The sequence below is a fragment of the Sabethes cyaneus genome, chromosome 2 (assembly GCF_943734655.1).
Source record: "Sabethes cyaneus chromosome 2, idSabCyanKW18_F2, whole genome shotgun sequence".
Taxonomy (NCBI): Eukaryota; Metazoa; Arthropoda; class Insecta; order Diptera; family Culicidae; genus Sabethes; species Sabethes cyaneus.
This window is the reverse complement of record NC_071354.1, coordinates 88587455-88610468: the sequence shown is the minus strand read 5'-3', so window position 1 is coordinate 88610468 and position 23014 is coordinate 88587455. Positions and strand designations below refer to the sequence as shown.

The window sequence follows — 23014 nt, the reverse complement described above, 5'->3', positions numbered from 1 at the left end:
AAACTCTTTATAATTTTGAAATAATTTTTCTATATACTGCATATCATAACTATACTAAATTCCATTTTTCATATGATACATATAAGGTAATAAAGCTATCCCCATCCACAGCTGTCATAATTTGGACACCTACGGCAAAATCAAACGGAAGTATACAAATTATGTGCAGCTGCACGTGGGGTCCAAAATAAATGGATTACCCTGTTGTTATATTAAATGTCGACCAACATCTGAAAGCGGGGGATAAGCCAACTGTCAAACAGAACGAGTGAGAGTTATTTTTTGCTGGAGCAGCATAGGAAAATGAACTCTCACTCGTTCTGTTTGACAGTTGGCTTATCCGCCCCTTTCAAATGTTAGTCGACAAATATTTAAAACCAATAAATGCTAAATTTAGTGCAAAATGACCATATATACCAATATATATCAAGCAATATTTAATTTAACGCACTGTTCAACCTCCCTGGCCAGCATTCCGGCCAGTTTTCCAATGGGTTTTCTGTCAAATTTCCGCAACGTAACAAAATCCGTATGCATTGTGTATGGGCCTTTAGGACAGCAGCTTCTACACCGCAGAGAAAAATATCTAAAAACGATCAAATAAGCCAGGTCCGAATAAATAAGGAAGATACGTTTAATTTTTTTTTCCAGAAATCGACATCGAAAACATTGCGGAACACGATGTTGCGTTCCTCGAAATTAAATTTGAACCTTATAATCTAAACATGCAAAACATTAAAAGAATTAATCTAAATACTAAACCTAATAATTATTCTACTTAAAACTACATAAATGCATACCGCTTATATACCTTACTCATTATATATATACATTGTATTCAAATCAATCTTACACTCAATATAATACAATACCAATCAATCTCATCTAATACTAAAGAGAGCAATAAATGTTCAGTACGATAAAGATCACGGAGACAATCGCTCGTATCAAATTCGTTCGCTGTGTCAATTCACATCCCATTCTTTTCGATCCACTTAACCGACCAGTTTCGGATAACTGGAACCATATTGCCGACCAGTTTCGGCAAAGAACAAACACTTGACGTTGACGAAACGGAAGGCAAAGATGTCACGCTTCATGAATATTTTTCTCAATTCAGTGTTCGGATTGAGGATGCAGTTGGGTTGGGTTGGGTTGGGTTAGGTTAGGTTAAAGAATCTGACTAAAGAAAAGACATTGGAGCTCAGTCACTCGCGGCATCCTGTCATCATTAAACCTGATTTGCTCAACGATGATTGTTGTGCGTGACTCTGTTCAAAGTTGCTAGGAAAAGTTCGAACAATATTTTTTCGAGTTCAACATTTAGGCAATTTTATGAACTGTACGATACAAATTTGATTGCCTGGTGTTTTCGTTAGGCAGCACGGATCGATTTCGTGATGATACGATGATATTTGTTGCCGTTTGCTAGCAGTCAATATTTTCTCCCGCGTTGATCGACTGATACTTCGCAAGTTTTCGAGCAAAAGATTCAGAAGGTTTCTTCGAGATTCATGCGCACTTGGTTTCGACGAACGGAAAATGAGTTACCTGTCACTTCTTTAGTCAGTTTCTTTAGGTTAGGTTGTCAGTGCTTCTTCCGATGATGATGATGAGCAAGGTAATGACATTTTAGTGTTTTTAATTATTCCGAATTGTCGAATGTTTAATGCGTTCCGTTAACACTAATAACTCAACTCAATGCATATGCGAAGTGGCGTATTTAATATAATCTGCGATATAATTGCGCGATTGACCGCTCTCAAGAAATTTTCAAAATATCGAACGTTGCCACTCCGTAACCACTACTTGTCGATCAACACGCGTTACAAACGATTGAGTCGCTCCTGTTTCCGGAATTACCTGAGCAACATCGAACGTAGACTGAAAAGGAATCCCAAATCCTTTTGGAAGCACGTCAACGAACAGCGGAAGGACAACGGGCTTCCTTCGGTAATGTTCCTGGGTAGTGAAACTGCCAGTAACACAGAACAGATTTCCCAACTATTCGCGCGGAAATTCTCCAGCGTATTTACTGACGAAAGATTGACAAGAGAAGAAATTTCCGCAGCCATCCAGTGCGTCCCCGTACTTAGCAATTGCTTAACTCACCTTTCCATCGACGACGCGATGGTCATATCAGCCGCCGCGAAGCTAAAATCCTCTCGTTCTTCTGGACCGGATGGCATTCCGTTTGTTCTGCGGAAACAGTGTATCAACGTCTTGGCTGCTCCGATGTTTATCAATCAGTACAGGTGTCTTCCCAACAATATGGAAATCGGCATACATGTTTCATGTTCATAAAAAGGGGAATAGGAGAAATGTGAATAACTATCGCGGCATCTCTGCACTAAACTCAATATCAAAACTGTTCGAGCTTGTTGTGTATGCACCTGTATTTGCATTCTTTAAGCAATATGTCGTAGACGATCAACACGGCTTTATGCCCCAGCGGTCCACGACAACCAATCTTCTAACTCTTACGTCCGACGTGATAAAAAGTTTCGACGACCGGTCGCAGACGGACGTTATTTACACGGACCTTTCCGCTGCTTTCGACAAATTGAACCATCGAATCGCCATCGCCAAACTGGACAAACTCGGAATCGGAGGCTCGTTGCTACGATGGTTTAATTCCTACCTCTCCGATCGCCACCTAGAAGTTAGTATCGACGGGTTCACCTCCAGACCTTTCACTTCTGGTTCTGGAATTCCACAAGGTAGCCATCTCGGACCTTTGGTTTTCCTCATCTACTTCAACGATGTCAACTTCCTGCTTAAATGCCCGCGACTCTCTTTTGCCGACGATCTGAAGCTGTATGCTAAAGTCGATAGTCCGTCCGACGCCGCGTTCCTGCAGGAGCAGCTGCTGATTTTTGCAAAATGGTGCACAGACAACCGCATGCTGCTGAATTCCGACAAATGTGAAATAATTACATTCTCAAGGAAATGGAACCCTCTCGTTTTCGACTACATTCTATCAGACGTGCCTCTACGCCGCGAAAATTGTGTTAAGGACTTGGGAATACTGCTTGACTCTAAGCTCGACTTCAAACAGCACATCGCATATACAGCACAGTTTCGTTAATTGGTGGTTCGTTAATTGGGCGGTTCGTTAATTGGGTGTTCGCTAATTGGGCTATATGACAACTTGAATGTCAAAATTGTATGGAATTTTCGAGTTTAGAAATTTCTAACAACTATCAGTCGGCCCAATTAGCGAATCAGCTGGAGTGCAATCGTGGCCCAATTAACGAATTCAGGCTGTATTGTCGATAAGGCCTGCAGGAATCTGGGATTTATCATGCGGATCGCCAAGAACTTCAACGACATCTACTGCCTCAAAGCTCTCTACTGTGCTCTTGTCCGGTCCAACATTGAGTACTGTGCTCCTGTGTGGAGTCCGTACTACCAAAATGGAGTTGACCGAATCGAGTCAGTGCAGCGCCGATTCATACGTTTTGCACTTCGAAGATTGCCCTGGAACGACCCCTTTCAGCTGCCCTGCTATGAACAACGCTGCAGACTCATCGATCTTGACACGTTGAACACTCGTCGCGACGTGATCAGAGCAATGGCAGTCGCCGACATGCTGACCTCGAGAGTGGATTGCCCATGTCTACTCGCGAACCTCAACCTCAACGAACCTCAGTCGTGTTCTACGCAACGGTCCATTTCTGCATCGGCGAACCAACTATAGCACATTTAGCACAATCATCGGTCTGCAACGCCATTTCAATCGATTCACACATTGCTTCGATTTAAACGTCAGCCGCGAGGTACTGAAAACTCGTTTCCTGGCACTAGCACGTAGATTCTAGTTTAAGTGTATCAGTAGGGCCAGTAGGCCTGTTGATATTATTTATACAAATAAACAAATAAACAAATAATCGAAAAGCTTGATGTAAGAAGTACATGTATGCCATCTTCATTTCGTTTTATAAAACCACCCGTTGCTTCGAAAAGGTTTTGAAACTACATTATCGACACAACTGGCGATTTTGCTGGCTGCACTGGATTATTTGGGCAACTGTCAAAACTTGTGTGTTCGTGCGTGATGTCAAAAATGCATATGTGTTTGTGCAATTACAATGTCAGTGAAAAGTGTTCGGTCGACAGCAGCCTTGTGTTCGGTGGATTATTTTTATCACTTCTTATTCAAACAGAATTAGAACGTTGAACTTTAACAAAATTGGTTCCAAGTAGACATTGGTACGAATAGTAACTCATGTAGATGAAATACTGCAGTTTGGTTGAAAAATATTAAAGCTGTTTCGTTTTGTTTTTCATTCGGTAAGTGATTTTCTTTTGCTCGGATGGCGCTTGATGATGTGAGTATTCTCATAATTTTATCGCGTTCATTACCAACACTTCTAACTTTCTTTTGGTTTAGTTTAGCGTGTTTGGCAAAAGAAAGGGTTGCCGATAGTTATCGTCAATGTTCATATTTTAAACTCTACGACCTTTACGACTGATAACTTTGCAATATGAAAAGTCCAAATAATTATATTTGATTTACACTGAATATATGTGTTCTAAAAGTCCGAGAAATTTACCAGAATATAAAAGTTTTGATCCTTAACTAAGTAGAAAGACTATTTTCATGAAAAATGTCTAACACATTCCTTTTTTGTTTTACTCGTAGATACACTGGCAGCACGGTAAAGTAACTCTTCGAGCATAACGCGAGGCAGGCAAACTTCATTTTTCACGGCCCTTCAAGTGACAGACGAAAAACAACAATGGACGTCGTCGTGGTGCAGTAGTTTTCATCTCTGGTGGAGAAAAAGTGACCGTGCTCCGTTCGGAAGTGTGCTGCAACGTGTGATTTTTGATTATTATTGTAGCTTCGATTGAGAACGATTTGGCGTCGCAATGGATTTCGACGACGATTCATCCAATACGAGGGAGCCGTCATGTACCCCTCCGTTACCGACGACTGATCTCACACCAATCGAAATCATGAAATTCGCCCATGAAGATGACGGTCTGGCTACACCGATATTGCCAACCAGTAACGATTCGGTTCAACCGGAAGGTGATATTTTCTTGGATAAAGTTTCAGCAAACTCGACTAGAATGCAGGAAGAACCGCCGGCAGTGAGCGAAAATATTGTGGCAACAGAGAAAAATGGCGATCAAAAAATTGCGGAAAAGGGTGTCTCTAAAGAGGTGGAGCAGGCGGTGACGCCAGCGGAGATAAAGTCGACCGATGAGCAGTCCTCGACGAAAAAGGAAGAAAAGAAGAGTGGTGCCTCAAGTAAGTAGTGCTGATAATTTGCTTCTCTGTACATTCCCTTATTGTGAAGATAATGCATGAAAAAATGAGGGGGAAGTTCTCGTTCTTGGAAAGAATTGCTATAAGTTATCTTTGGTATTTTTCCAGCGAAGAATAATTGTGAAACAATTATCGCAAACGCAGCGAAAATCTGAAATTTTATTATTTTATTTCTAAATATGTGCTGATAGTTTTTTTCTTGCAAAAGTGGTCGATCCTAATGCCTTGGCGTAAGAATTGCGTTCTTCAGAGTGATTCAGCAAAGTCTCACAAAAGCGATGGAGCTCAGCCTTGTCGTAATGTAGTTTAATTGCACGACAATCAATTCAAAATAACTGTACAACACTGATATTATAAATTCTTGGAAAGTTTTCGATAAATAAAATCAAAAAAAATGTTCTAGCCCAAAATGTGCATCTGTGTTGGTTGTTTGTTTGCTGATACAAACAAAAAATTTCGCTATGGGCATGTCTGCTTTGAACAGTTTCGAATATAATATTCACGTTGCATGGAAATAACATCTACCTACAACGAAATTAAAATAATGACACAACTGGAAATTAAATTTTATTAATATTTTTGCATATTTTTAAAACCGTAAATTTGATCTTCAATTCGACAAAGTAAAGTTGCTGACACTACCTATAAGCATGTCACAGAAAAGAAAAAATTGCACTTAAACATAAAAACGAGTTTTACTTAAGTTGATTAATTGTTAATTCCTCTCTGAAAAACATGCATGAATTTTGCATAAAATTTGAATAAGTTTTACAAGAATTCGGCGAAAACAAAGACGTTCGGGTCGGAGTTGGGGTTTACCAACGCAAAATTTTTCCACTTTAGCAATGGCAATGTGCTAAAATAGTTGAATAGTTTGTATTCTTTTCATTTATCCAGAAGTGTTCCGGACTAAACAAGTTGGTAATGAGAATTGAAGAATTCACCTTACGCACCTTGGAACTACCTGCAGAAGGAGAAACCTCAAGCGGTATCGAGAATCAAGGCATCCTCAGGGTTATTATCCAACAGATAATGGAACAAAAGGCTCGTCACATGGCCATGATGAAATGTTTCAACAATCTAGAAACTCCGGCCCGGTCAACGGCCAGCCCCGAGTTCATAATCGAATCGTTGGCGTCCAATATCCGTGAGTTTTGGAACGACCCGGAGAGTGACTGTGTGTTCGACCGACGGTTTCAGAAATACGAAGACCTTTCCTTGAAGGACAGCGCTAAACTGTGCAGCTAAGGTCCTTCTCTACCAAGGAAGTACGTATCTGTGTCGCTATTCCACTGGTCTGAACGCTGCTCTAGAGCCAAACAATTACCCATTACCAGTTCCGGATGACATCTGCACCTAGCTCGGTTGCAAATTCTTCAGCATCCTCGACCTGTCGGATGCATATCTTCAAGTAGAAGTAGACAACAAGTCGAAGCAGCTGTTAACAATCAACACCCATCGAGGACCGCTTCCACAGATTGACATCAGGTTTAAAGTCTGCCCCTGGAGCTTTCAAACAGCTGATGAACGGCATGATAGCTGACCTCGACGGCGTAGAATCATTGCTGGATTACTTTATGGTAAACAGCTAAATCGAGTTGGAGCATCATCGACGTCTTATGGCCTTTATCAAGAGGCAGACAGAGTACGGATTCAATCTTCGGGAAGAGAATTGCAGCATTGTTTAACGGCAGATCAAACAAGCAGTGGCGACTCGTCCGCATGTTCAACCTGTTCATAGGACAGGCAAACAAAATTCAGCCCGACCAAATTTTGTTTGCACCGACGCATGTGCAATGCAATACGAATTTAGTTTAGTTACGAAGCTGATGAGCAAACAGTTCAACACGACATTTGAACGTTTCTTTCGAGATCTCAATGCACAAGCATACCAACGCATTATTCCTCTGGTATGAAGTATTCCACCACGCACACATTTAAAGATTTTTTGACATTAGCTGAGGCCCTCGCTGAGGCTGTTTGCAGTAGGAATAATATCAACAACATCAAATTCCAAACTCCCGGATCCCCTCCGCCACTCTTCTCTCCCCTCTCACTCCTACATAATCGAGCCTCAGCTAATATCATTCTCGTTAGTGACGAAACCGCAAATTACTTCATTGATTCTTGATACTGAATTAGTACCAGGAACAATGTGTTGGTACGAAGGAGATAAAAAGAGAATGTGACACAGCTTTTACTCGAAAGCGCGGGCTCCCTATGGCACGCGCTTTGATTCCATATTTTATTTAGTTAGGAAGCTAATGAACAAAACGTTCAACACGACGTTTGAACGTTACTTTAGAGATAGTAGCACCAGGAATAATGTGTTGGTATGAAGGGGATTTGAAAATAGAGCGCGGTTGGCGATTTGGCATGCATTATTCGCAAAATTTTCTCATTAACTCGTTCATTTTTAGCATTGAACAACTTACGCATATTGCTTGTGGTGCGTGTGATGTGCGCGCATCGCAGTAAGGTGGTAATTCTTGAATTTCGTTCAATAGGTAAATTGAACCAAAAGTTTTCGGTTCGTAATTAAAATTCAGAGACCAGTTTGCTGGTAAAGTAAACCGTCATATTCCGTTGCTATTTAAATAAATAGGGATATTCACGTAGCGCTTGCTATGTTGCGAATACGGAGTATTGCATACTTATGCTGCCGCTACTCGCATAACAGTTCCATCTTCATAGAAACTGGAACTGCAATGCGAATTGCGGCAGTATATACACGAAATACACCGTTTACGCAACATGGCAAGCGCTACGGTGAAAACCCCTAATGTTTGTTTCATGATTAAAATATAGAAATGCGATAATAAAAAAAGTTGCGTATTAATTTGTATTTTTCGCTGGTTGAACAGGTAAGCTAAACCCCCACGAGTCGCCACTGCAAACAAGTAGGGCATATCGTCGATTCCAATGGTCATACTGCCCACAACGGTGGGCGCTACGCTCAAGTGTCCAGTCCTAAAGTAAGTAATCCAGTACGAGTACAACCAGAAAGGCCTTCCTCCGCAAGCCGCATTGAGGATGACTCAGTACGATTTGCTGTCGTGGAAGAATGTCTGATGATTTCGGATCGGTTGGTGATTCCAACCAACCTTCGCCATCGTATTCTGAAGCATCTCCATCGAGGCCATTCCGGCATCAAGAGAAAGAAAGCTGTCGCTCGCAGTACCGCTTTCTGATTCAGTACCGTTTTCTGAAAATCGAACACGCCATCAAAGATTTCGTTAAGAAGTGCAACAACTGTGCCACTCATTCGAAGACACCATCGATAGTTCCACTGCAGTCATGGTCACAAGCAACCAAACCATGGGAGCACATCCTTATAGATTTCGTCGGACCGTTCTTCAACCAACATTTCCTGGTTGGTGTCGATGCACGGTCAAAATGGCCTGAAGTCCAAATCGTTAAATTATTAACCACAACAGCAATTACTGAATTCCTGGACAACGGTTTGCAGTTCATCTCGGATCATTTTGCCGCATTCTGCAAACAGTGTGAAATGCAGCATCAGCAATGAAAATCGCCAGCAGAACTGATACTAGGTCCAAAGATGCGGACAATTCTTAGTCTACTTCAGCCATCACAGCGTCAGCCGGCTACCGTGAATCAGCAGCAGAATGCGCAATTCAACAGAAAACACAATAGCTTCCCGTTCGTTTCAAGCTGGAGACAAATCTAGGCCAAGAAATGGATCTGGTCTATCAGGAGAAGCTATTGAAACTTTCAACAACGTCAACTACAACGTATTGCTGGAAGTTCAGCGCAAGCTGATACGGTCGCATGCCCAACAGCTCAAGCACCGTAAAGCAGATGACAATCCGCTGGAGTCGACAAGTCACTTCAATATTTTAGTAGATATGTTCGAACTTCATCCTGTACCAGTAGCAACCATACCTGAGACAACAGTTCGACCACCTGTTTTTTCGGACGTTCCAGAAGATCCAGTTGAGATAACTGTCGAAAACCTTGGAGTTACCATCGAAGTAGCCGTGACTGCGAAGACAAATAAAGAAATGTGAATATTCGGTTCTTTCTTGTTTTACCGTACAAACCATCACGTTTGAATAAGTTTGTTAAATGTTGAATAGTTTGTATTCTCTTCATTTATCCGGAAGTGTTCCGAATGTAATAGGGGATGAAGCTTATCGGACCTAAGGGGCTCGTGAAGTTCCTAGTAAACACGACTTTTAGCAAGAATACGTCTGCGCAATTCTCTGCTCGGAGTTGTTATCCGAGGTCATTAACGACTCATAGTAAACAAATTTGTATAGCAACTCGAACTCGTCCCCGTCGATCACCACACTATTTCCTATGCGAACTCGATCGCGCTCTGTTCCCCCTACGAACAGGTACAGGCTTTAGACGTGTTCAGGCTCAATCCAACCTTCTCTGCTTCACTTTTCAATTTGACATAGTGCTCAGCAACCATCTAGGCATCTAGGGCGTTCTTCCGACAAAGCTCACAGCATCAGCAAAACAGATAAATTGGCTGAACTTATTGAAAATCGTGCCCGCATGTTAAAACTCGCACGTTTCATAACACTTTCTAGCGCTATGTTGAACAGGATGGATTACCTACGAATGGCCGAAACACAAATGGCCGAATCACGAATGGCCGAAACACAAATGGCCGAAATAACGAATGGCATAATATACCAAATGGCCGAATCACGAATGGCCGAATCACAAAAGGCCGAATCACGAATGGCCGAATCACAAATGACCGAAACACGAATGGCCGAATGTCATATTCGACCGAAAATATTCATAGCCTTCAACCTGCGCAAACGTTGGGTACATGCTGTCCTTACTCGCTGCCGCTCGTTCGGACTTAACTAAGGGATAATCCCTAATAGACAGTAAACCTAGGAAAATGCATGCACCTAAATAGTAGTGGTTTCTGCAGGGGGGCTGCCCCCCCGCAGTGGCCGGCGCTTCCGACGGCGGGTCACCGGCGCACACTCGCGGCCTACGGCCGTCTCGCCCTGAATCATCTAGGAAACATTTGCTACTAACACGGTAAATACGTCTCGCACCTTATAATGAAGATGGATTTATAATTAAGAAATATGAGATAAAAACCAGGTAAAAACAAGTTTATTACCCTATCACTAAAGCGGCCGAAATATTTCATTCAATATCCCGCCGTGTCCATCTTTGTTGACCGCACATAGCAAAGCCAACAGTTGTGTCCATTGTTGTTGAACACGGTTTGCTTTCCGCACGGTAGTTGGTAGTTGTCCTGTGAAAAATGAGTGCATCCGGCGATTCATCCGATGTTGCTGGTTTCAACGATGAAGAAAGTGCACCTGTCGTCAAAATTGTGTTGTCGCAGAGAGGAAAACCGATGCTTTCCATTGATGGGGTACTATTCAATAAAAACAAGCAGGTAATGTACGCAACTATTGTTGGTTCCCATCACCTGTCAATGACCAGGATCATCACAGAGCTGCGGGTGGAGCAAAAGGCGATAGAGAGGAACATCCTTAGAATTCTTCAAGGGGATGTTCCGAATTCGCGCCGAGAAATAGACGAAAAAATCTACTCGAAATGTGTTAATGCTCACAAAATGAGCAGCAAAAATTTTGTTGACGCAGTTGCGGTTTTATTAAGCGCTAAACAAAGGCGTTCGTTAAGCATGTTTTGTTTGTTTAATAGTAGTAGTTTGTTTTTTGTTTGATTAAAGTTATTTGTTAACTACTTGCCAATTCATGGTTTTTTATTTATTTATTTGACTGATGTTAGGCTCTGCCCATTATCGATATTAAAAAAATGTTACATAGTTATTACCTACTAATTACAAATAATTTACATAAAATATCCTCAGATTATCTCTAATTTGCTTCTTGGTCAATTCAACATTTATAATGTCACGATGATTGTTAAATGTGGCCATCATTCTATACATTGGCTCATTTCTGGCGTAATTTTGAACTCTATTTGTCAAACGAAAAGGTCTAACACGTCTTAACGACGAACGTCCATCATTCACGGTCACTTGGCTTAATAAATATGGCGAATAGAGGTTTTCCGTCAAAATTTTTTTTTCCACTAAATGTTCGGTTTTGACTCTTAGAAATTATACCCATATAAAACTTTCTTTATTAAAACCTCTAACTACTGTAAAAATGAAAAACTAAAATACGTATATTTCAACCCGTCACTTCTCGGATGTATTACATGCCTTTTTGTACCAGTGTCCTCTATTTTCACCACTTCGAAACCATTTATGCCACTCTTTACTCTTGTGGCAAGCAACGCACGAAACGAAAAAGAAGGTAATCATTAGCTTCATTCGTTTTGTCCTTTTCACTCAACCGCTGATACACATATGTCAATATCTGTTGTGCAATGCTGCCAGAAAATCTGAAAATTTTAATAAACAGTGCAGCCGAAACGAATTTTTTAAAACTCAACATTCGTGATTTGGTGAAAAGAAACTCACCATTCTTGCAATTTACATTGTTTGAAAAATCGTAGTAAATTCTAGAGTCAACGAAAAAAATATATTTTTGCACCATTATCACTCGTATTGGGAGTACTTTCGAGAAAAAATAAGAAAAGAAGGGGTATGATCTGACGGAAAACCTCTATTATACCTGCCGGCGAGTATGTCCTTTAAGAACAGAGCATCTGTCGTACGCCTTCTGCTCTCCAAGCTTTCCGTTCCAACAAATAAGCATAACGATTTATAGTTAGGCATCCCTCCGGTCCATCCTAAATTCCGCAGGGCATAGCGAATAAATTTCTTTTGGATTCGCTCAATTCGCTTTTTGTGCACTTCGTAGAATGGTTGCCATATTACACTTGCGTACTCAACACCACTTCGTACCAAGGCATTGTATAATGAGATGATAGCATGCGGATCCTTTAATTCTCCACTGAGTCGTTTGATAACGCCAAATAAAGAATTTGCTTTTGCAACAACCTTTTCAGTATGCCGGATGAAGTTAAGCTCGCTGTCCATTTCTACCCTCAGATCGCATACATGGTCTCTTCTTGGTATTATTTCACCGTCCATGGAATAATCAAATAGCAATTTATTTGTTTTTCGGGTATAGGACACCAGATTACACTTCTTCGCATTAACTTTTAGGCCGAACGTGCAAAATCCGATGAAATGTTGTACACTATCCTGAAGAATTCGACAGTCCTTAACAGATTTCACCGGGAGAAAAACCTTCACATTTATTGAGTAGTTAATTAGGCATTCCGAAAAATTTCGGCCTTTCGTGATTCGGCCATTCGTGATTCGGCCTTTCATGATTCGGCCTTTCGTGATTCGGCCATTCGTGATTCGGCCTTACGTGATTCGGCCTTCTGTGACTGTTATTGAAATTCGGCCATTTGGATTTCGGCCATTCGTGATTCGGCCATTTGTGTTTCGGCCATTCGGTACCAGCCCCGTTTCCTGTATGGACTCATCTCTGCGATCAGTATCGTTGATCTATTGTGATATCGCCCGGGTTTTGCTGTATAACATGCACTGCAGTACATAACCAGTACATTTAACTATAAGAGTGACGTTTTGCACTGTCTTGAGTGCTTTCATGGGGGTCATATAGAATGCAGCATGAAGGAAGGGTAATGAGGGGCCTGAGAATAAACCCATGCTAAAGTCAGTTGACATCTAATGTCCTATCTGATCCTACTAAGAATCGAGCCCATGACCACTCGCTTATCAAAGCAGATTCGGTAACCTTGCGGCTACGGAGCCCCCCAACCATAACCACTTTATATATCAATCGTGTCAGCTTCCTGGAAAAGTCGTTTCCGTCCATTATTTTCCATACCTCTTCACGGTCGATAGTATCATAGGCGACCTTGGTATTCACAATACCTTTGAAACATCTGCTGCGAGCCTGCGACACAAAGAGTTGGTCCATTATCGATCTCCCTTCCACAAAACCGGCTTCAAATCTATTTGCTAGCGGCGATAGACAGCAAAAGATGATCTAAGAAAACACTTTATAGGCGGCGTTGAGAATGGTGATCGCTCGATAGTTCTCACATTCCAACTTCTCGACCTTCTTGTATATTGGACATATTACTCCCTCCTTCCACTCCTCCGGTAGCTGTTCTTTATCCCAGATCCTGTCAACCGTCAGCCGGTGCATACAAGAAGCCAACCTATTCGAGCCCATCTTGACAAGCCCCGCGTCGATGCTATCTTTGCTAGCTCCCTTCTTTTTCTTGAGCTGCTTGATGGCATCAATACAGCTTTTCCAAGTCCTCGTACTCCTTTTCTTCTAGGTATTTCTTGATGAACGACGTAACTTCCGGCAGGCACTTCGTACTATAAATTTCCTCGTTCACCCGGCCAGTCCGGAGCGAAAGAAGAGCGGCTTTGACATCCCCTTCTCGCTGATTGTCAGCCACATCAGCACCTTCTTGGGGAACTTGGTGTGTGAAATGAACGTCGTCGTCCACCACCATCGCCACGTCGCGATTCGCCGGGAAAATCATCTTGACCATCTTATTCAGCCGCTGCTGCTGCGTCATTGCCTGCAGCTCCGACACCAGTGGACGGGACTGTCGCTTCCTGTCATGTATGTCTATGTTCGTTCGCCAGGTACTTTTCCACTGTTTAGCCGGTTGCACCAACCTCCCGGCCAAGCATTCTTTGGAACTTCTTGTCGCTCAGGGTCGTCGGCCGTCCGGAACCGGACTTTCTTTCCATGCTCTGATTGTTTTCCAATAGTGCCAAGAAGTTGTAGATGCCGGAATGGGCGTATCCGGCGTCCATAAAGTGCCGCACGACGCGGCGAGGTACCGTTCTATGAACACGCACACTTCTGAACGGAGTAGCTTCACTGTTTTTGGCATCACGGTTAGAGTTCGACTGTAGAATTTTTTTTGCAAGTAAGCTAATACAGTTACCTTCCATGGAAAATTTATCAAACTCAATTAGCTTCCTTAGTTTTTTGTATCACCATCCGAAAAAAGTCCATTTTTTAATGCATACGTTAGTGGCACGAAGCTAAATCCGGCCAGTAGATCGTACGGCCCTCGAGTTGCTTCAGCAGAGGAAGCAGACGCTTCTTCTGTAGACACTCTTGGAGGTAGATGTGCCCGTTTTCAGTCTCCGTAGTCACGAACGGCGCCACATGAGCAGATTGCTTGCCAAATCATGTATTTTTTGGCAAATTTTGAAAGTCTCTGCTTCCTTACTTCCTCCGGAACATCAAACTTGGGATGGGCGGAGAAGAATTGTAACCCCGGAAGCTGCCGAAAATCTGCCTTGACGTAAATATTATCATCCATGATGAGACAATGAGATGAGACTTGGTCAGCATCTGGGTGTACAGTTTCCGACCCCGTGACTTTCCCACCCGATTTTGCCGTTGTTTTCCGATGTCCCAGTGAGAGAGTTGAGGATATTTCAGGTGCTTGCAGAAAATCAATTCGCTACGTTGCTTTTCGGGTGACGCTCAATGGATACCCAATGTATAATTTTCTACAAGGTTTTTTTTGTGAAGCAAATTGATGCGGGACACCCTTTATCCCGGAAAAAACTGAGTTAGTTTATGTCTAGATCATTCCACGTCGTTACGTCGACTCTTTTCAGCGTACCCGGCAGCGCTGCCTCAAGGCTTTGCGCGTACCCAGTGGCAACCTTAGGTAACTTGAGTCGTTCCAGATTATACCTGGACGGGCGATGGTACCGAGTAAAGTCTTTGATGCACTTTAACCATCAAAATGTACAGGGTGCGTGACGAATTTGTACAGTAAATGACATGCCTTAGAAAATTAACACTACTGTGTTACCTGACTCACGATGACTCGAACCCACAACACCCGCCAGGGCATGTGGTTCGCTGGACCCGTGCCCTGACATGCCCTGGCGGGTGTTGTGGGTTCGAATCCGGTTATAATCTCAGATTATAGCTTGGTTCGATCCATGCACCTTCCAGCATTGGACAAAAGGTAGGAGTCACAACGACAACTTGCTAAGCGTAGCTACCTATTACCCCCTCCCCCCCTTCCTTTCCACTCTTTCCCCTCCATTCCCAAAAAAAACATTACTTTTCCTTACCGTCCCTCCATCAATTGTAGAACCATCGTTTGAAAAAAATATTAATATATGCCTGACCGCATTTCAAGGTCATGACTAAAACACGAGGTTTGGTCAAAAAAAATCATATATTGACCATTTGTAGCTCATACGACTTATAACCAAAGTTTTTAGCCGTTAATCGCCGGATTGAGAAGTCTGAACACCCGATTTTCCGAGCCATGTCATGTCGCAGGATTCTTTTTAATAATTCTTTCAACTTTTTTAACCCTGTTCCGTTCAGCGGTACTAAAACGGCACTTGTATGCCTTCCGGGTAGGGATGTAGGATAGCTTGTCACTTTCCCAAGCCTTCTTTATATAGTACACTGTTCTTTCCGACATTTTTACTGACCGAGCTATCTCCTTTACGCTTGCTCCGGCGCGCAATAAAACGACGACGGCTGACCGATTATTTCCTTGTGTCGACATCTTTCAGTTTAATCAACACTATTTGTTTACATCTGACACCCAACAGTATAAGCTATTCAGTGCTGCCAGATATATCTGAAGATTGTATCGCAAGCATGAGAAATTGCTATTTGAAATTTACTGCAAAACTTCGTCAGGCACCCTATAGTGGTCAGAATCGATGTTTGCGCCACGTAAGATTCTAACGGCGATGAGGGAAGTGCCTTCCGTCAATTAAGATGTGGTTGATTCGTAGGTCATTATTAGACGCTGGTCTAATAAGCCAGTCGTCGTATATTCGAATCTCGGCTGGGAGAGGCTGTCAGAGTCAATAGGATCGTAGCACTGACCCCGCACTGTCCTGTATTCTAACAGCTGGTTGTGATGTTTGTCGTATAATAGCAGAAGGTCAAATTTCGATAACGGAATTAGCACCCAGGCTAATTCGTGAGTCAGTCTGTTGTGGTGATCTCGAGGAAGGAGTGATGTATTTTGTATAAATCTTAGGAATACTTTCGAGTCCTTTCGAAACGCGGCGAGGATTGAGACAAAGTGACGGCTTATCCGGCATGCTTTTGAACCTCACTCTTAACAGAGTGATCCGAAGCGTGGGCATCAAAACGAAAGGCACGATTTTTAGCAAAAGTAACTAGCTCCTTGATTTCGCAAACCGCGGAAGTCTAAGACCAAATGCATGAATGGTAGATGATAATATGCAAGTACGCCCAGAAATCTGCAGCAAGTTTACTAGCATTCTATACATGTAACTAGGTTAAGCTATATTACCTACATTCTAAACACAGAACTAAAACTTAAGTGGTTGTGCATAGATTCGACGAAACACCTACCCATGGGAGCGTGTTTGAATTGGAATATTTTGTACCATTTCTGACCATTGCACGCCCTTCGCCCTGTCTTGGTGTAAGCAGTAATCGCAGTTCAAGTTATTTTTTAATATCTGTTCCATTTACTAGCTATTGACAAGCATTGTTTGTTTGACGACCGCTTTTAATAATTAAATTCCAAGAGCATTCTGTACATTCCGTATTGCTAACATATTTATTTACATCTTACGTTGTCATAACTCTCCCCGAACAGGTCCTTCGATAGAGCCTGAAAAGCTTCGAAAGGTTTCGCCAACCGGCAGCAAAACCCCACCCATCAAAAAGCGAAAGCCCGACACAAAAGATGCTAGCTCCAGCAAAAACCGTGGCAAAGAAAAGTCCGCCGAATCCAGCCATTCCAAGGGTAAGGAGAAACACAAGGAAAAGGTAAAGAAAGATCGAAGTAAAGAACGAGAGAAAGTGAGTTCCAAGGATAAGCCCAAAACGAAAGAGCAAGACCGTTCCCTGGTACGCTTGCGTAGGAAATCCAAAAGTATCGAACGACGAAAAAGTGTTGGCCGAAGAAGTGGTACACCTCATGGCCGAAAAGAGCAGAATTCGTCGAAATCAAGAGCCGCTAGTCGACCCAAAGCAGAGCGAGCTAGTACACCTGGCGTAAGCAAAAATAAAGGCGAGGACAAATCTAAGCGCAGATCCCGATCCAGAGAGCGCGATAAAACAAGAGCAAAGTCGGCGGGTTTCAAAGCGCTGCCCCATGCGACCAACAGAACCGACGGTAAAGATTTAACTGGGGAGAACTTTCTCAACCGACACAACCAATTCAATAGCTCACCATCATCGTCAGCCAGGAAAAATCGAGAAAAATCACCGATTGTGCTTTCTGTGATTAAGTACACTACTAGTCCTCCCATCATCAGCTGGAGAGAACGAGTTGTTAGTAAAGCGGTCAGTTCGACTCCTCTTCCACGGACGCCGATAACACCAGCCATTGCTGCCCTACAGGAATACGACGATGATGGAGATTCATCGCAAAGTGATCGCGAAGCATCCAAAAGAAGCAAGCGTGAGCAAATTGGTAGGAAAAACAAGGATCAATCTTTAACAAAACGTAAGAAAAAGATGAAAAACAAAACTGCAGCAAAGAAATCCCGAAAAAGTGAATCATCTCATAAAAGAAAATCCAAGGAAAAGCGCAAGGAGGATAAAAAACGTAGCAAATCCTCGTCGGAAAAGGAAAAAACCGAGGAGCAAAAACCAAAAGAAAAAACACCGGATACAAAATCGGGTGAGTGCGACGATACCGACACTGAATTGGATGCAAATACATCGTTATACGACGATGACGAAGAGCATGACCCAATCGTGAAGCGGATCAAACTGGAGAAAGATGACGATGAAGATCCGGTGCAGTTTGGAAAAATTCAAATAGATTACAGTATTGTGAAGCAGGAGCCTCTGACCGACGAGGAGAAAGAAAGAAAAGACCGAGAGACATCGCATTCAGGAAAAACGGTGCCCGAAGCGCACACTCCGGAGCCAAAGACTGCAGAAATGACGCTGAAACCTACCGAGTCCACACCACTCAGAGCAAAGTTTAGTTGCTCATTCTTAGATGACCTAAACTCCGGCGATAAAAAACTAACAAAGCCTTTGACCGACCTGCAAAAAGCAGAACTAGAGGATCACAACAGGAAGGAAACTGATTCTCCCGATACCGACGATTATGCATCGAACTGGGAAATCGACGAGTTCAGTCCGCTGGTAACAGCAGCCAGCAAAGTATCGGTAGATACTCCAAAACTGGAAACAGCTGGAAAGCCTCCACCGACAGCAGAAGATGAAATCAAAAGAAAGAGGCTGATTCCCGTCAGCACCCATGAACAAATCATCCCGCTGGACGATTTACTTAACATTCAAAGTCAAATAAAATCAATTAAAAATAAGCTGGAAAGTGTAGGTCAATTGCAGGGAATCGTTCCACTAACGAAGGAGACCGACAAAAAATCTTCACCGCCGGTTGGGGAACAAAAACCAGATAAGTTGGTTGACGAATATCACAATTTTGTACAGTCGATAGCAACCGGAGGACCAAATGCGGCAACTCTTGATGTACAAGAGAAAAGTGAACCTGCTGCTAGTAAGCTTGAGGGTATTCGGAGAGCTTCCACTAGCACAACTAGCACAAGCAACAGTTCGGACAGTTCGAGTTCCAGCTCAGACTCCAGCTCTTCCAGTTCATCCTCCAGTTCTAGCTCCAGCTCGTCCGATTCGGAGTCCTCGGACAGTTCGAACGGAGAAAAAAAGAAGAGAAAGAAGGTTCTGATTAAACGAAAGAAGATGCCGATTAAACCGATAATTTCCGTGGAAGATATAGAAAAACTAGCCAGTGAGCTAATTCAATCTGACACATCACCAATAGAGTCAGATTCAATGCCTGAAGCTCTGCGAAATCCTGAGTTGCCCGCAGCAGTACCAGCGTTTCAAGCGCCTCCTGTTACTCCGACACCTCAGGAGCTCTCTGCTGCAGTACCGTCGATGCCTTCTATACCAGCACCTTTAATTATTCCCGAACATTTGCTGCCAAAGAGAGCTGCTATTGGTATACCAGCTTCTTCTAAAATTTACAGCATCAGAGATGATTCATTAAGTGAAAGCACCAGCCATGAATCTGTTGCCAGTACAATTAAACCATTAACTTTAGAACGGGACTCACCAATCAAACTCAAACTGCAAGCAAAGAACAAAATGGTGCCGGCAGTTACGACGTCTGCTCTACTAGGTCGAGAAGAGGACGATGAAGATGAAAAACAAAAAACAGTTAAAGAAGATAACTTAACCAAGGAAGTCTCGGATAAGCCGCCGGAACCTACCAGTAAGGATAAGCAATCTCGGACGGATCATCAGGATTCTAAACACAATCGAGATCGAAAATCAAAAGACCATAGCCCTAGAAGGTCAAGAGACCGTCCTGACGCTGCCAGTAAGCATCGTTCAAAAGATCGACAAATTCGGAGCAAATCTAGAGATCAGCGAGATTCACTTGAGCGAGATCGGAGAAAACTCTCGGATCGGCGATTGCGACATTCGCGTAGTCCACCATTACGAAGGTTGCGAATTTCACCTCCTCTTCGCCGTAGGCGTTCACGTTCACGGTCACGAAGTCTTAGTCCGACACTGCTGCGAAGGCCTCCAAGTCCACCGGAACGTGATCGCAGCCCACGAGGTCGCCGGTTTTCAACAGAACGCGAATGGCGTCGGTCTCGATCTCCCTTCTATCAGCGACCTCCATCTCCAAAAGAGAAACCCCCAGGTGAAAACCAGATTGACGTCGTTACCAGCACTGGGGGCAACAATGCAGCCTTTAAACCCTCCAGCGATCAATCTCCTGTGGCTGGTTACAAGAAAAGCGTGGCCGATTCCACCATCAACGATGCTGACCTCGAAATTCAGAAGCGGAAGGCGCAAAACTTCAACGACAGTTCCGCTTACAATAATATTTACTCTAAAAATTATGGATTCTATGGTCCTGAAGACATGGTTCTAGAAGGACCCGAAGGTGGGGACTCGCCAAAACGATTATCGCTGGATGATCGAATCAACATCGTGCTTGGTATTAACGGTATAGAGGCACCTAAACGCGCAGATTCCGTGCCAGCACAAGGTTCAAATCACTACGGAGATTACCAGCCTATTCAATCTCTCCCGTTGCACAATGACGTGCATCCATCGCCGCAACAACAACAATATCCACCAGCCCATCAGCAATACCCCAACCCCATAAATTGTCCTAGACCAATGCTGCATCCTCCCCAGCAGCAACACTTCCCACATAACTATCCTCCAGATTTTCACAGCGGCCCACCAACGCAGCCGCCTCCTCCGCCACCATCTCAGTACGGCTACGGTCAAGCTCCACGTCCCCAATTCTATCCCAGTCCGCGAGCCCCACAACCAGGATGGATTAGAACACCACACGGTAATTGTTTACCACCAGTTTCACCTCACCAGCAGCAAATGTACCCAGCTAGCATGTATCCCGCGAGTCCAAACATTCAGGTTCCTCCACCACCATTGCCGGTAGCGGACCCGACCAAGACTCACGTCAAGCAGGTTGGCAACGTACTGGAAATCGTACCATCAGCAGTTCCGCCGGTATCGGTTCCAGGTTCCACGAATCAATCCGTCAAAGCAACCCCACCTCAAACACCCTTAACTGTATCGGCTTCAGCAACTCCCTACCAGCAGCAAAGTACATCGCCGTCAGACTTGCCAAACCTGCTCACGCCGAAGATTCTAACGGCGGAGGAACTGAAACTGCGGCATGAGCGACGTTTGGAATTAAAGAAGAAGATCCGCGTCGAACGGGAGAAAAAACGACTGGAGAAAAGGATGCGCAAAGAAAAACTCAAAATGGAAGTTAAACGATTGTTGGTGGAAACAGCCACTACGGCAGCGAACAGTTCCTCCGAAGAGGAGGAATTCGATGCCGTTAAGCACCAGGATCTACTTGCTGCCCTTAGCAGAGGATACGAACGGAGTATCCTTCGAACGAAAACCGGTGCATGGTAAGTGATATCTGTACTTCCACTATAACACGCGTTCTTTACGTTTGGGCTTTCGTTACAGTGTTGCAAGAAAATCAGTTCTCTTCGCTGACGGCGTCGCACCAGGTGATGAATCATCTTCCTCGGGTGCAGAAGCACTGCGCTCTCCAGCGAAACTGACCGCCTCAAAGTTGCGTAAGAAGCTACGGAGGAAACGGACTCTGAAAGCAACCGGCCGAAAACGTTTGATCGACCGACTTAAACTACCGGTAAGAAATGACATATGTACAATCAAACAATCACACTTTACTAAAACAACAATCAACCGATTCTTCTCTTTGCAGGACTTAGATCTCGAAGAACAGGAGCGCATTGATCCGGAGTTGGATAGCATGCCACCACCGCCGCCTCCACCGGGTTCTCCGCCTCCGGAACTCGTGCAACCACGCTGCATAAATCCACCTCCCGTGCAGATGATTGACTTCAGCGATGCACCGCCAATGCTGCCCTTTCGTGCTACTTCTGGTAGCGGCTCTACACCTTCTAATACGCCTTCTTCTAATGGCTCTGGTATGTCGTCGGCTCCGTTTGCTCCAGCAACACCGCCCTCGAACGGTGGCAATAATCCTTCTAATAATTCGAATCACAATCTAAACGCGCCGCCGCCGCCCCCTCCGGGTCCATACCGGAGCGCACCTATCCCTCCCAGTGGATCGTCACATATGCGATCGCACCACCATAGCCATCAGCATCACTACCACCATTCGCACAGTCAGCACCATCAGCATCTTCCACCTTCGCAATCCATGAAAAAATCTCGTCGGGAAGGTTATCGCGAATCGCCCCACGCCATCGAAACAATCGGCTCCTCCGGTTCTTCGATGCGGCACTCAACCTACGACGGAGGACTCCATTAACTGATTCGACGCAGGTAATTGTAAATATAGCACCTACCAGCTTTCAGCGTCGACATCATTTCATGTCTATTCAAAAAGTATAACATATGTCAACGTATGTGCATTTGCAGTAATAACGAATTCAGACTAGCGTTAATATATGAAAATAATAACTAGGCAATAAGCACTATTCGAAGCTGTATGTAATTAAGCGAGCGTCCGGTTCAAGCAACGCGGACGGAGCATTCGCTGGCTTGTAATTATAACAATTATATATTTTGAGTTAAGAACTAAAGGGAGCGTAGCGAGTAGTTCCAAACTCACGGTTAATTTAGTCCATAAAGTCACTACTATACCTATATATTTTAGGCATAAACATCAAATTGTGTTGAGTATGCTTACTGAATAGTAATATAATTCTTTTAAAAAGGTAATTAATAAAAATGTTATGTAGTAACTGAACGAACGGAACGGCTTTTTGTTATTGAATATAAGAAACAAGTAAATCGATCTTACCCAGTTTTCTTCATAATTTTTCCTGATTCTGTTTACGCGATATAAAACTCTGCTTTTTGTGAATTTCGGAATTACGCATCGTCCGCAACTAATCCAGCAAATTTAGAAAACTTACTTGTGTGACCATGTCCACCGGTCCGGCAGAACAAACGGATGAAAACAGATATCTCCACTTCGGACGGTTACCCACCATGCGTTTTACCCGTCGCCAGGACAGGTTTTCGTCTACAGCCCTCTTCTACGTTGTCCTTGCGGATTTCAGTCGAGTGCTTCTCTAGTAGAGATCTACCGATCTCGTTTGCCCCTTTCCTCAAGGTGTGTCCGATGCACTTCCACCTACTTTCACGAATTGTTGTCACCATCGGCCGTTGATGACATCGACGATGGAGTTCCTCATTAGATATCTAGTTGTTAGGTCATGAGGCACGAATGATATCGCAGGCACCGATTAATAAATAC

At 43.5% G+C, this 23014-nt stretch overlaps 1 protein-coding gene across 2 annotated transcripts; it reads left to right on the top strand.

Annotated features, from left to right (window-relative positions):
* The first annotated feature begins 4129 nt into the window (after window positions 1-4129).
* On the top strand, window positions 4130-22464 carry LOC128734843 (serine/arginine repetitive matrix protein 2-like). Of its 2 annotated transcripts, none has more exons than XM_053829217.1 (5): window positions 4130-4293; window positions 4646-5260; window positions 16853-21164; window positions 21226-21412; window positions 21488-22464. In XM_053829217.1, exons 2-5 carry the CDS (start codon window positions 4876-4878, stop codon window positions 22058-22060), a joined length of 5457 nt encoding a protein of 1818 aa, XP_053685192.1. In that variant the 5' UTR covers window positions 4130-4293; window positions 4646-4875; the 3' UTR covers window positions 22061-22464. The 2 variants fall into 2 exon arrangements, with proteins under 2 accessions (XP_053685192.1, XP_053685193.1); XM_053829218.1 differs by having other exon boundaries at window positions 4130-4331.
* Window positions 22465-23014: the final 550 nt, after the last annotated feature.

Bases quoted from the DNA above. Each gene is read 5' to 3' on its own strand.
- LOC128734843 (XM_053829217.1), top strand. From the start codon at position 4,876: ATGGATTTCGACGACGATTCATCCAATACGAGGGAGCCGTCATGTACC. The intron at 5,261-16,852 runs GTAAGTAGTGCT...CTCCCCGAACAG, and splicing joins AAAGAAGAGTGGTGCCTCAA to GTCCTTCGATAGAGCCTGAA. The intron at 21,165-21,225 runs GTAAGTGATATC...CTTTCGTTACAG, and splicing joins CGAACGAAAACCGGTGCATG to TGTTGCAAGAAAATCAGTTC.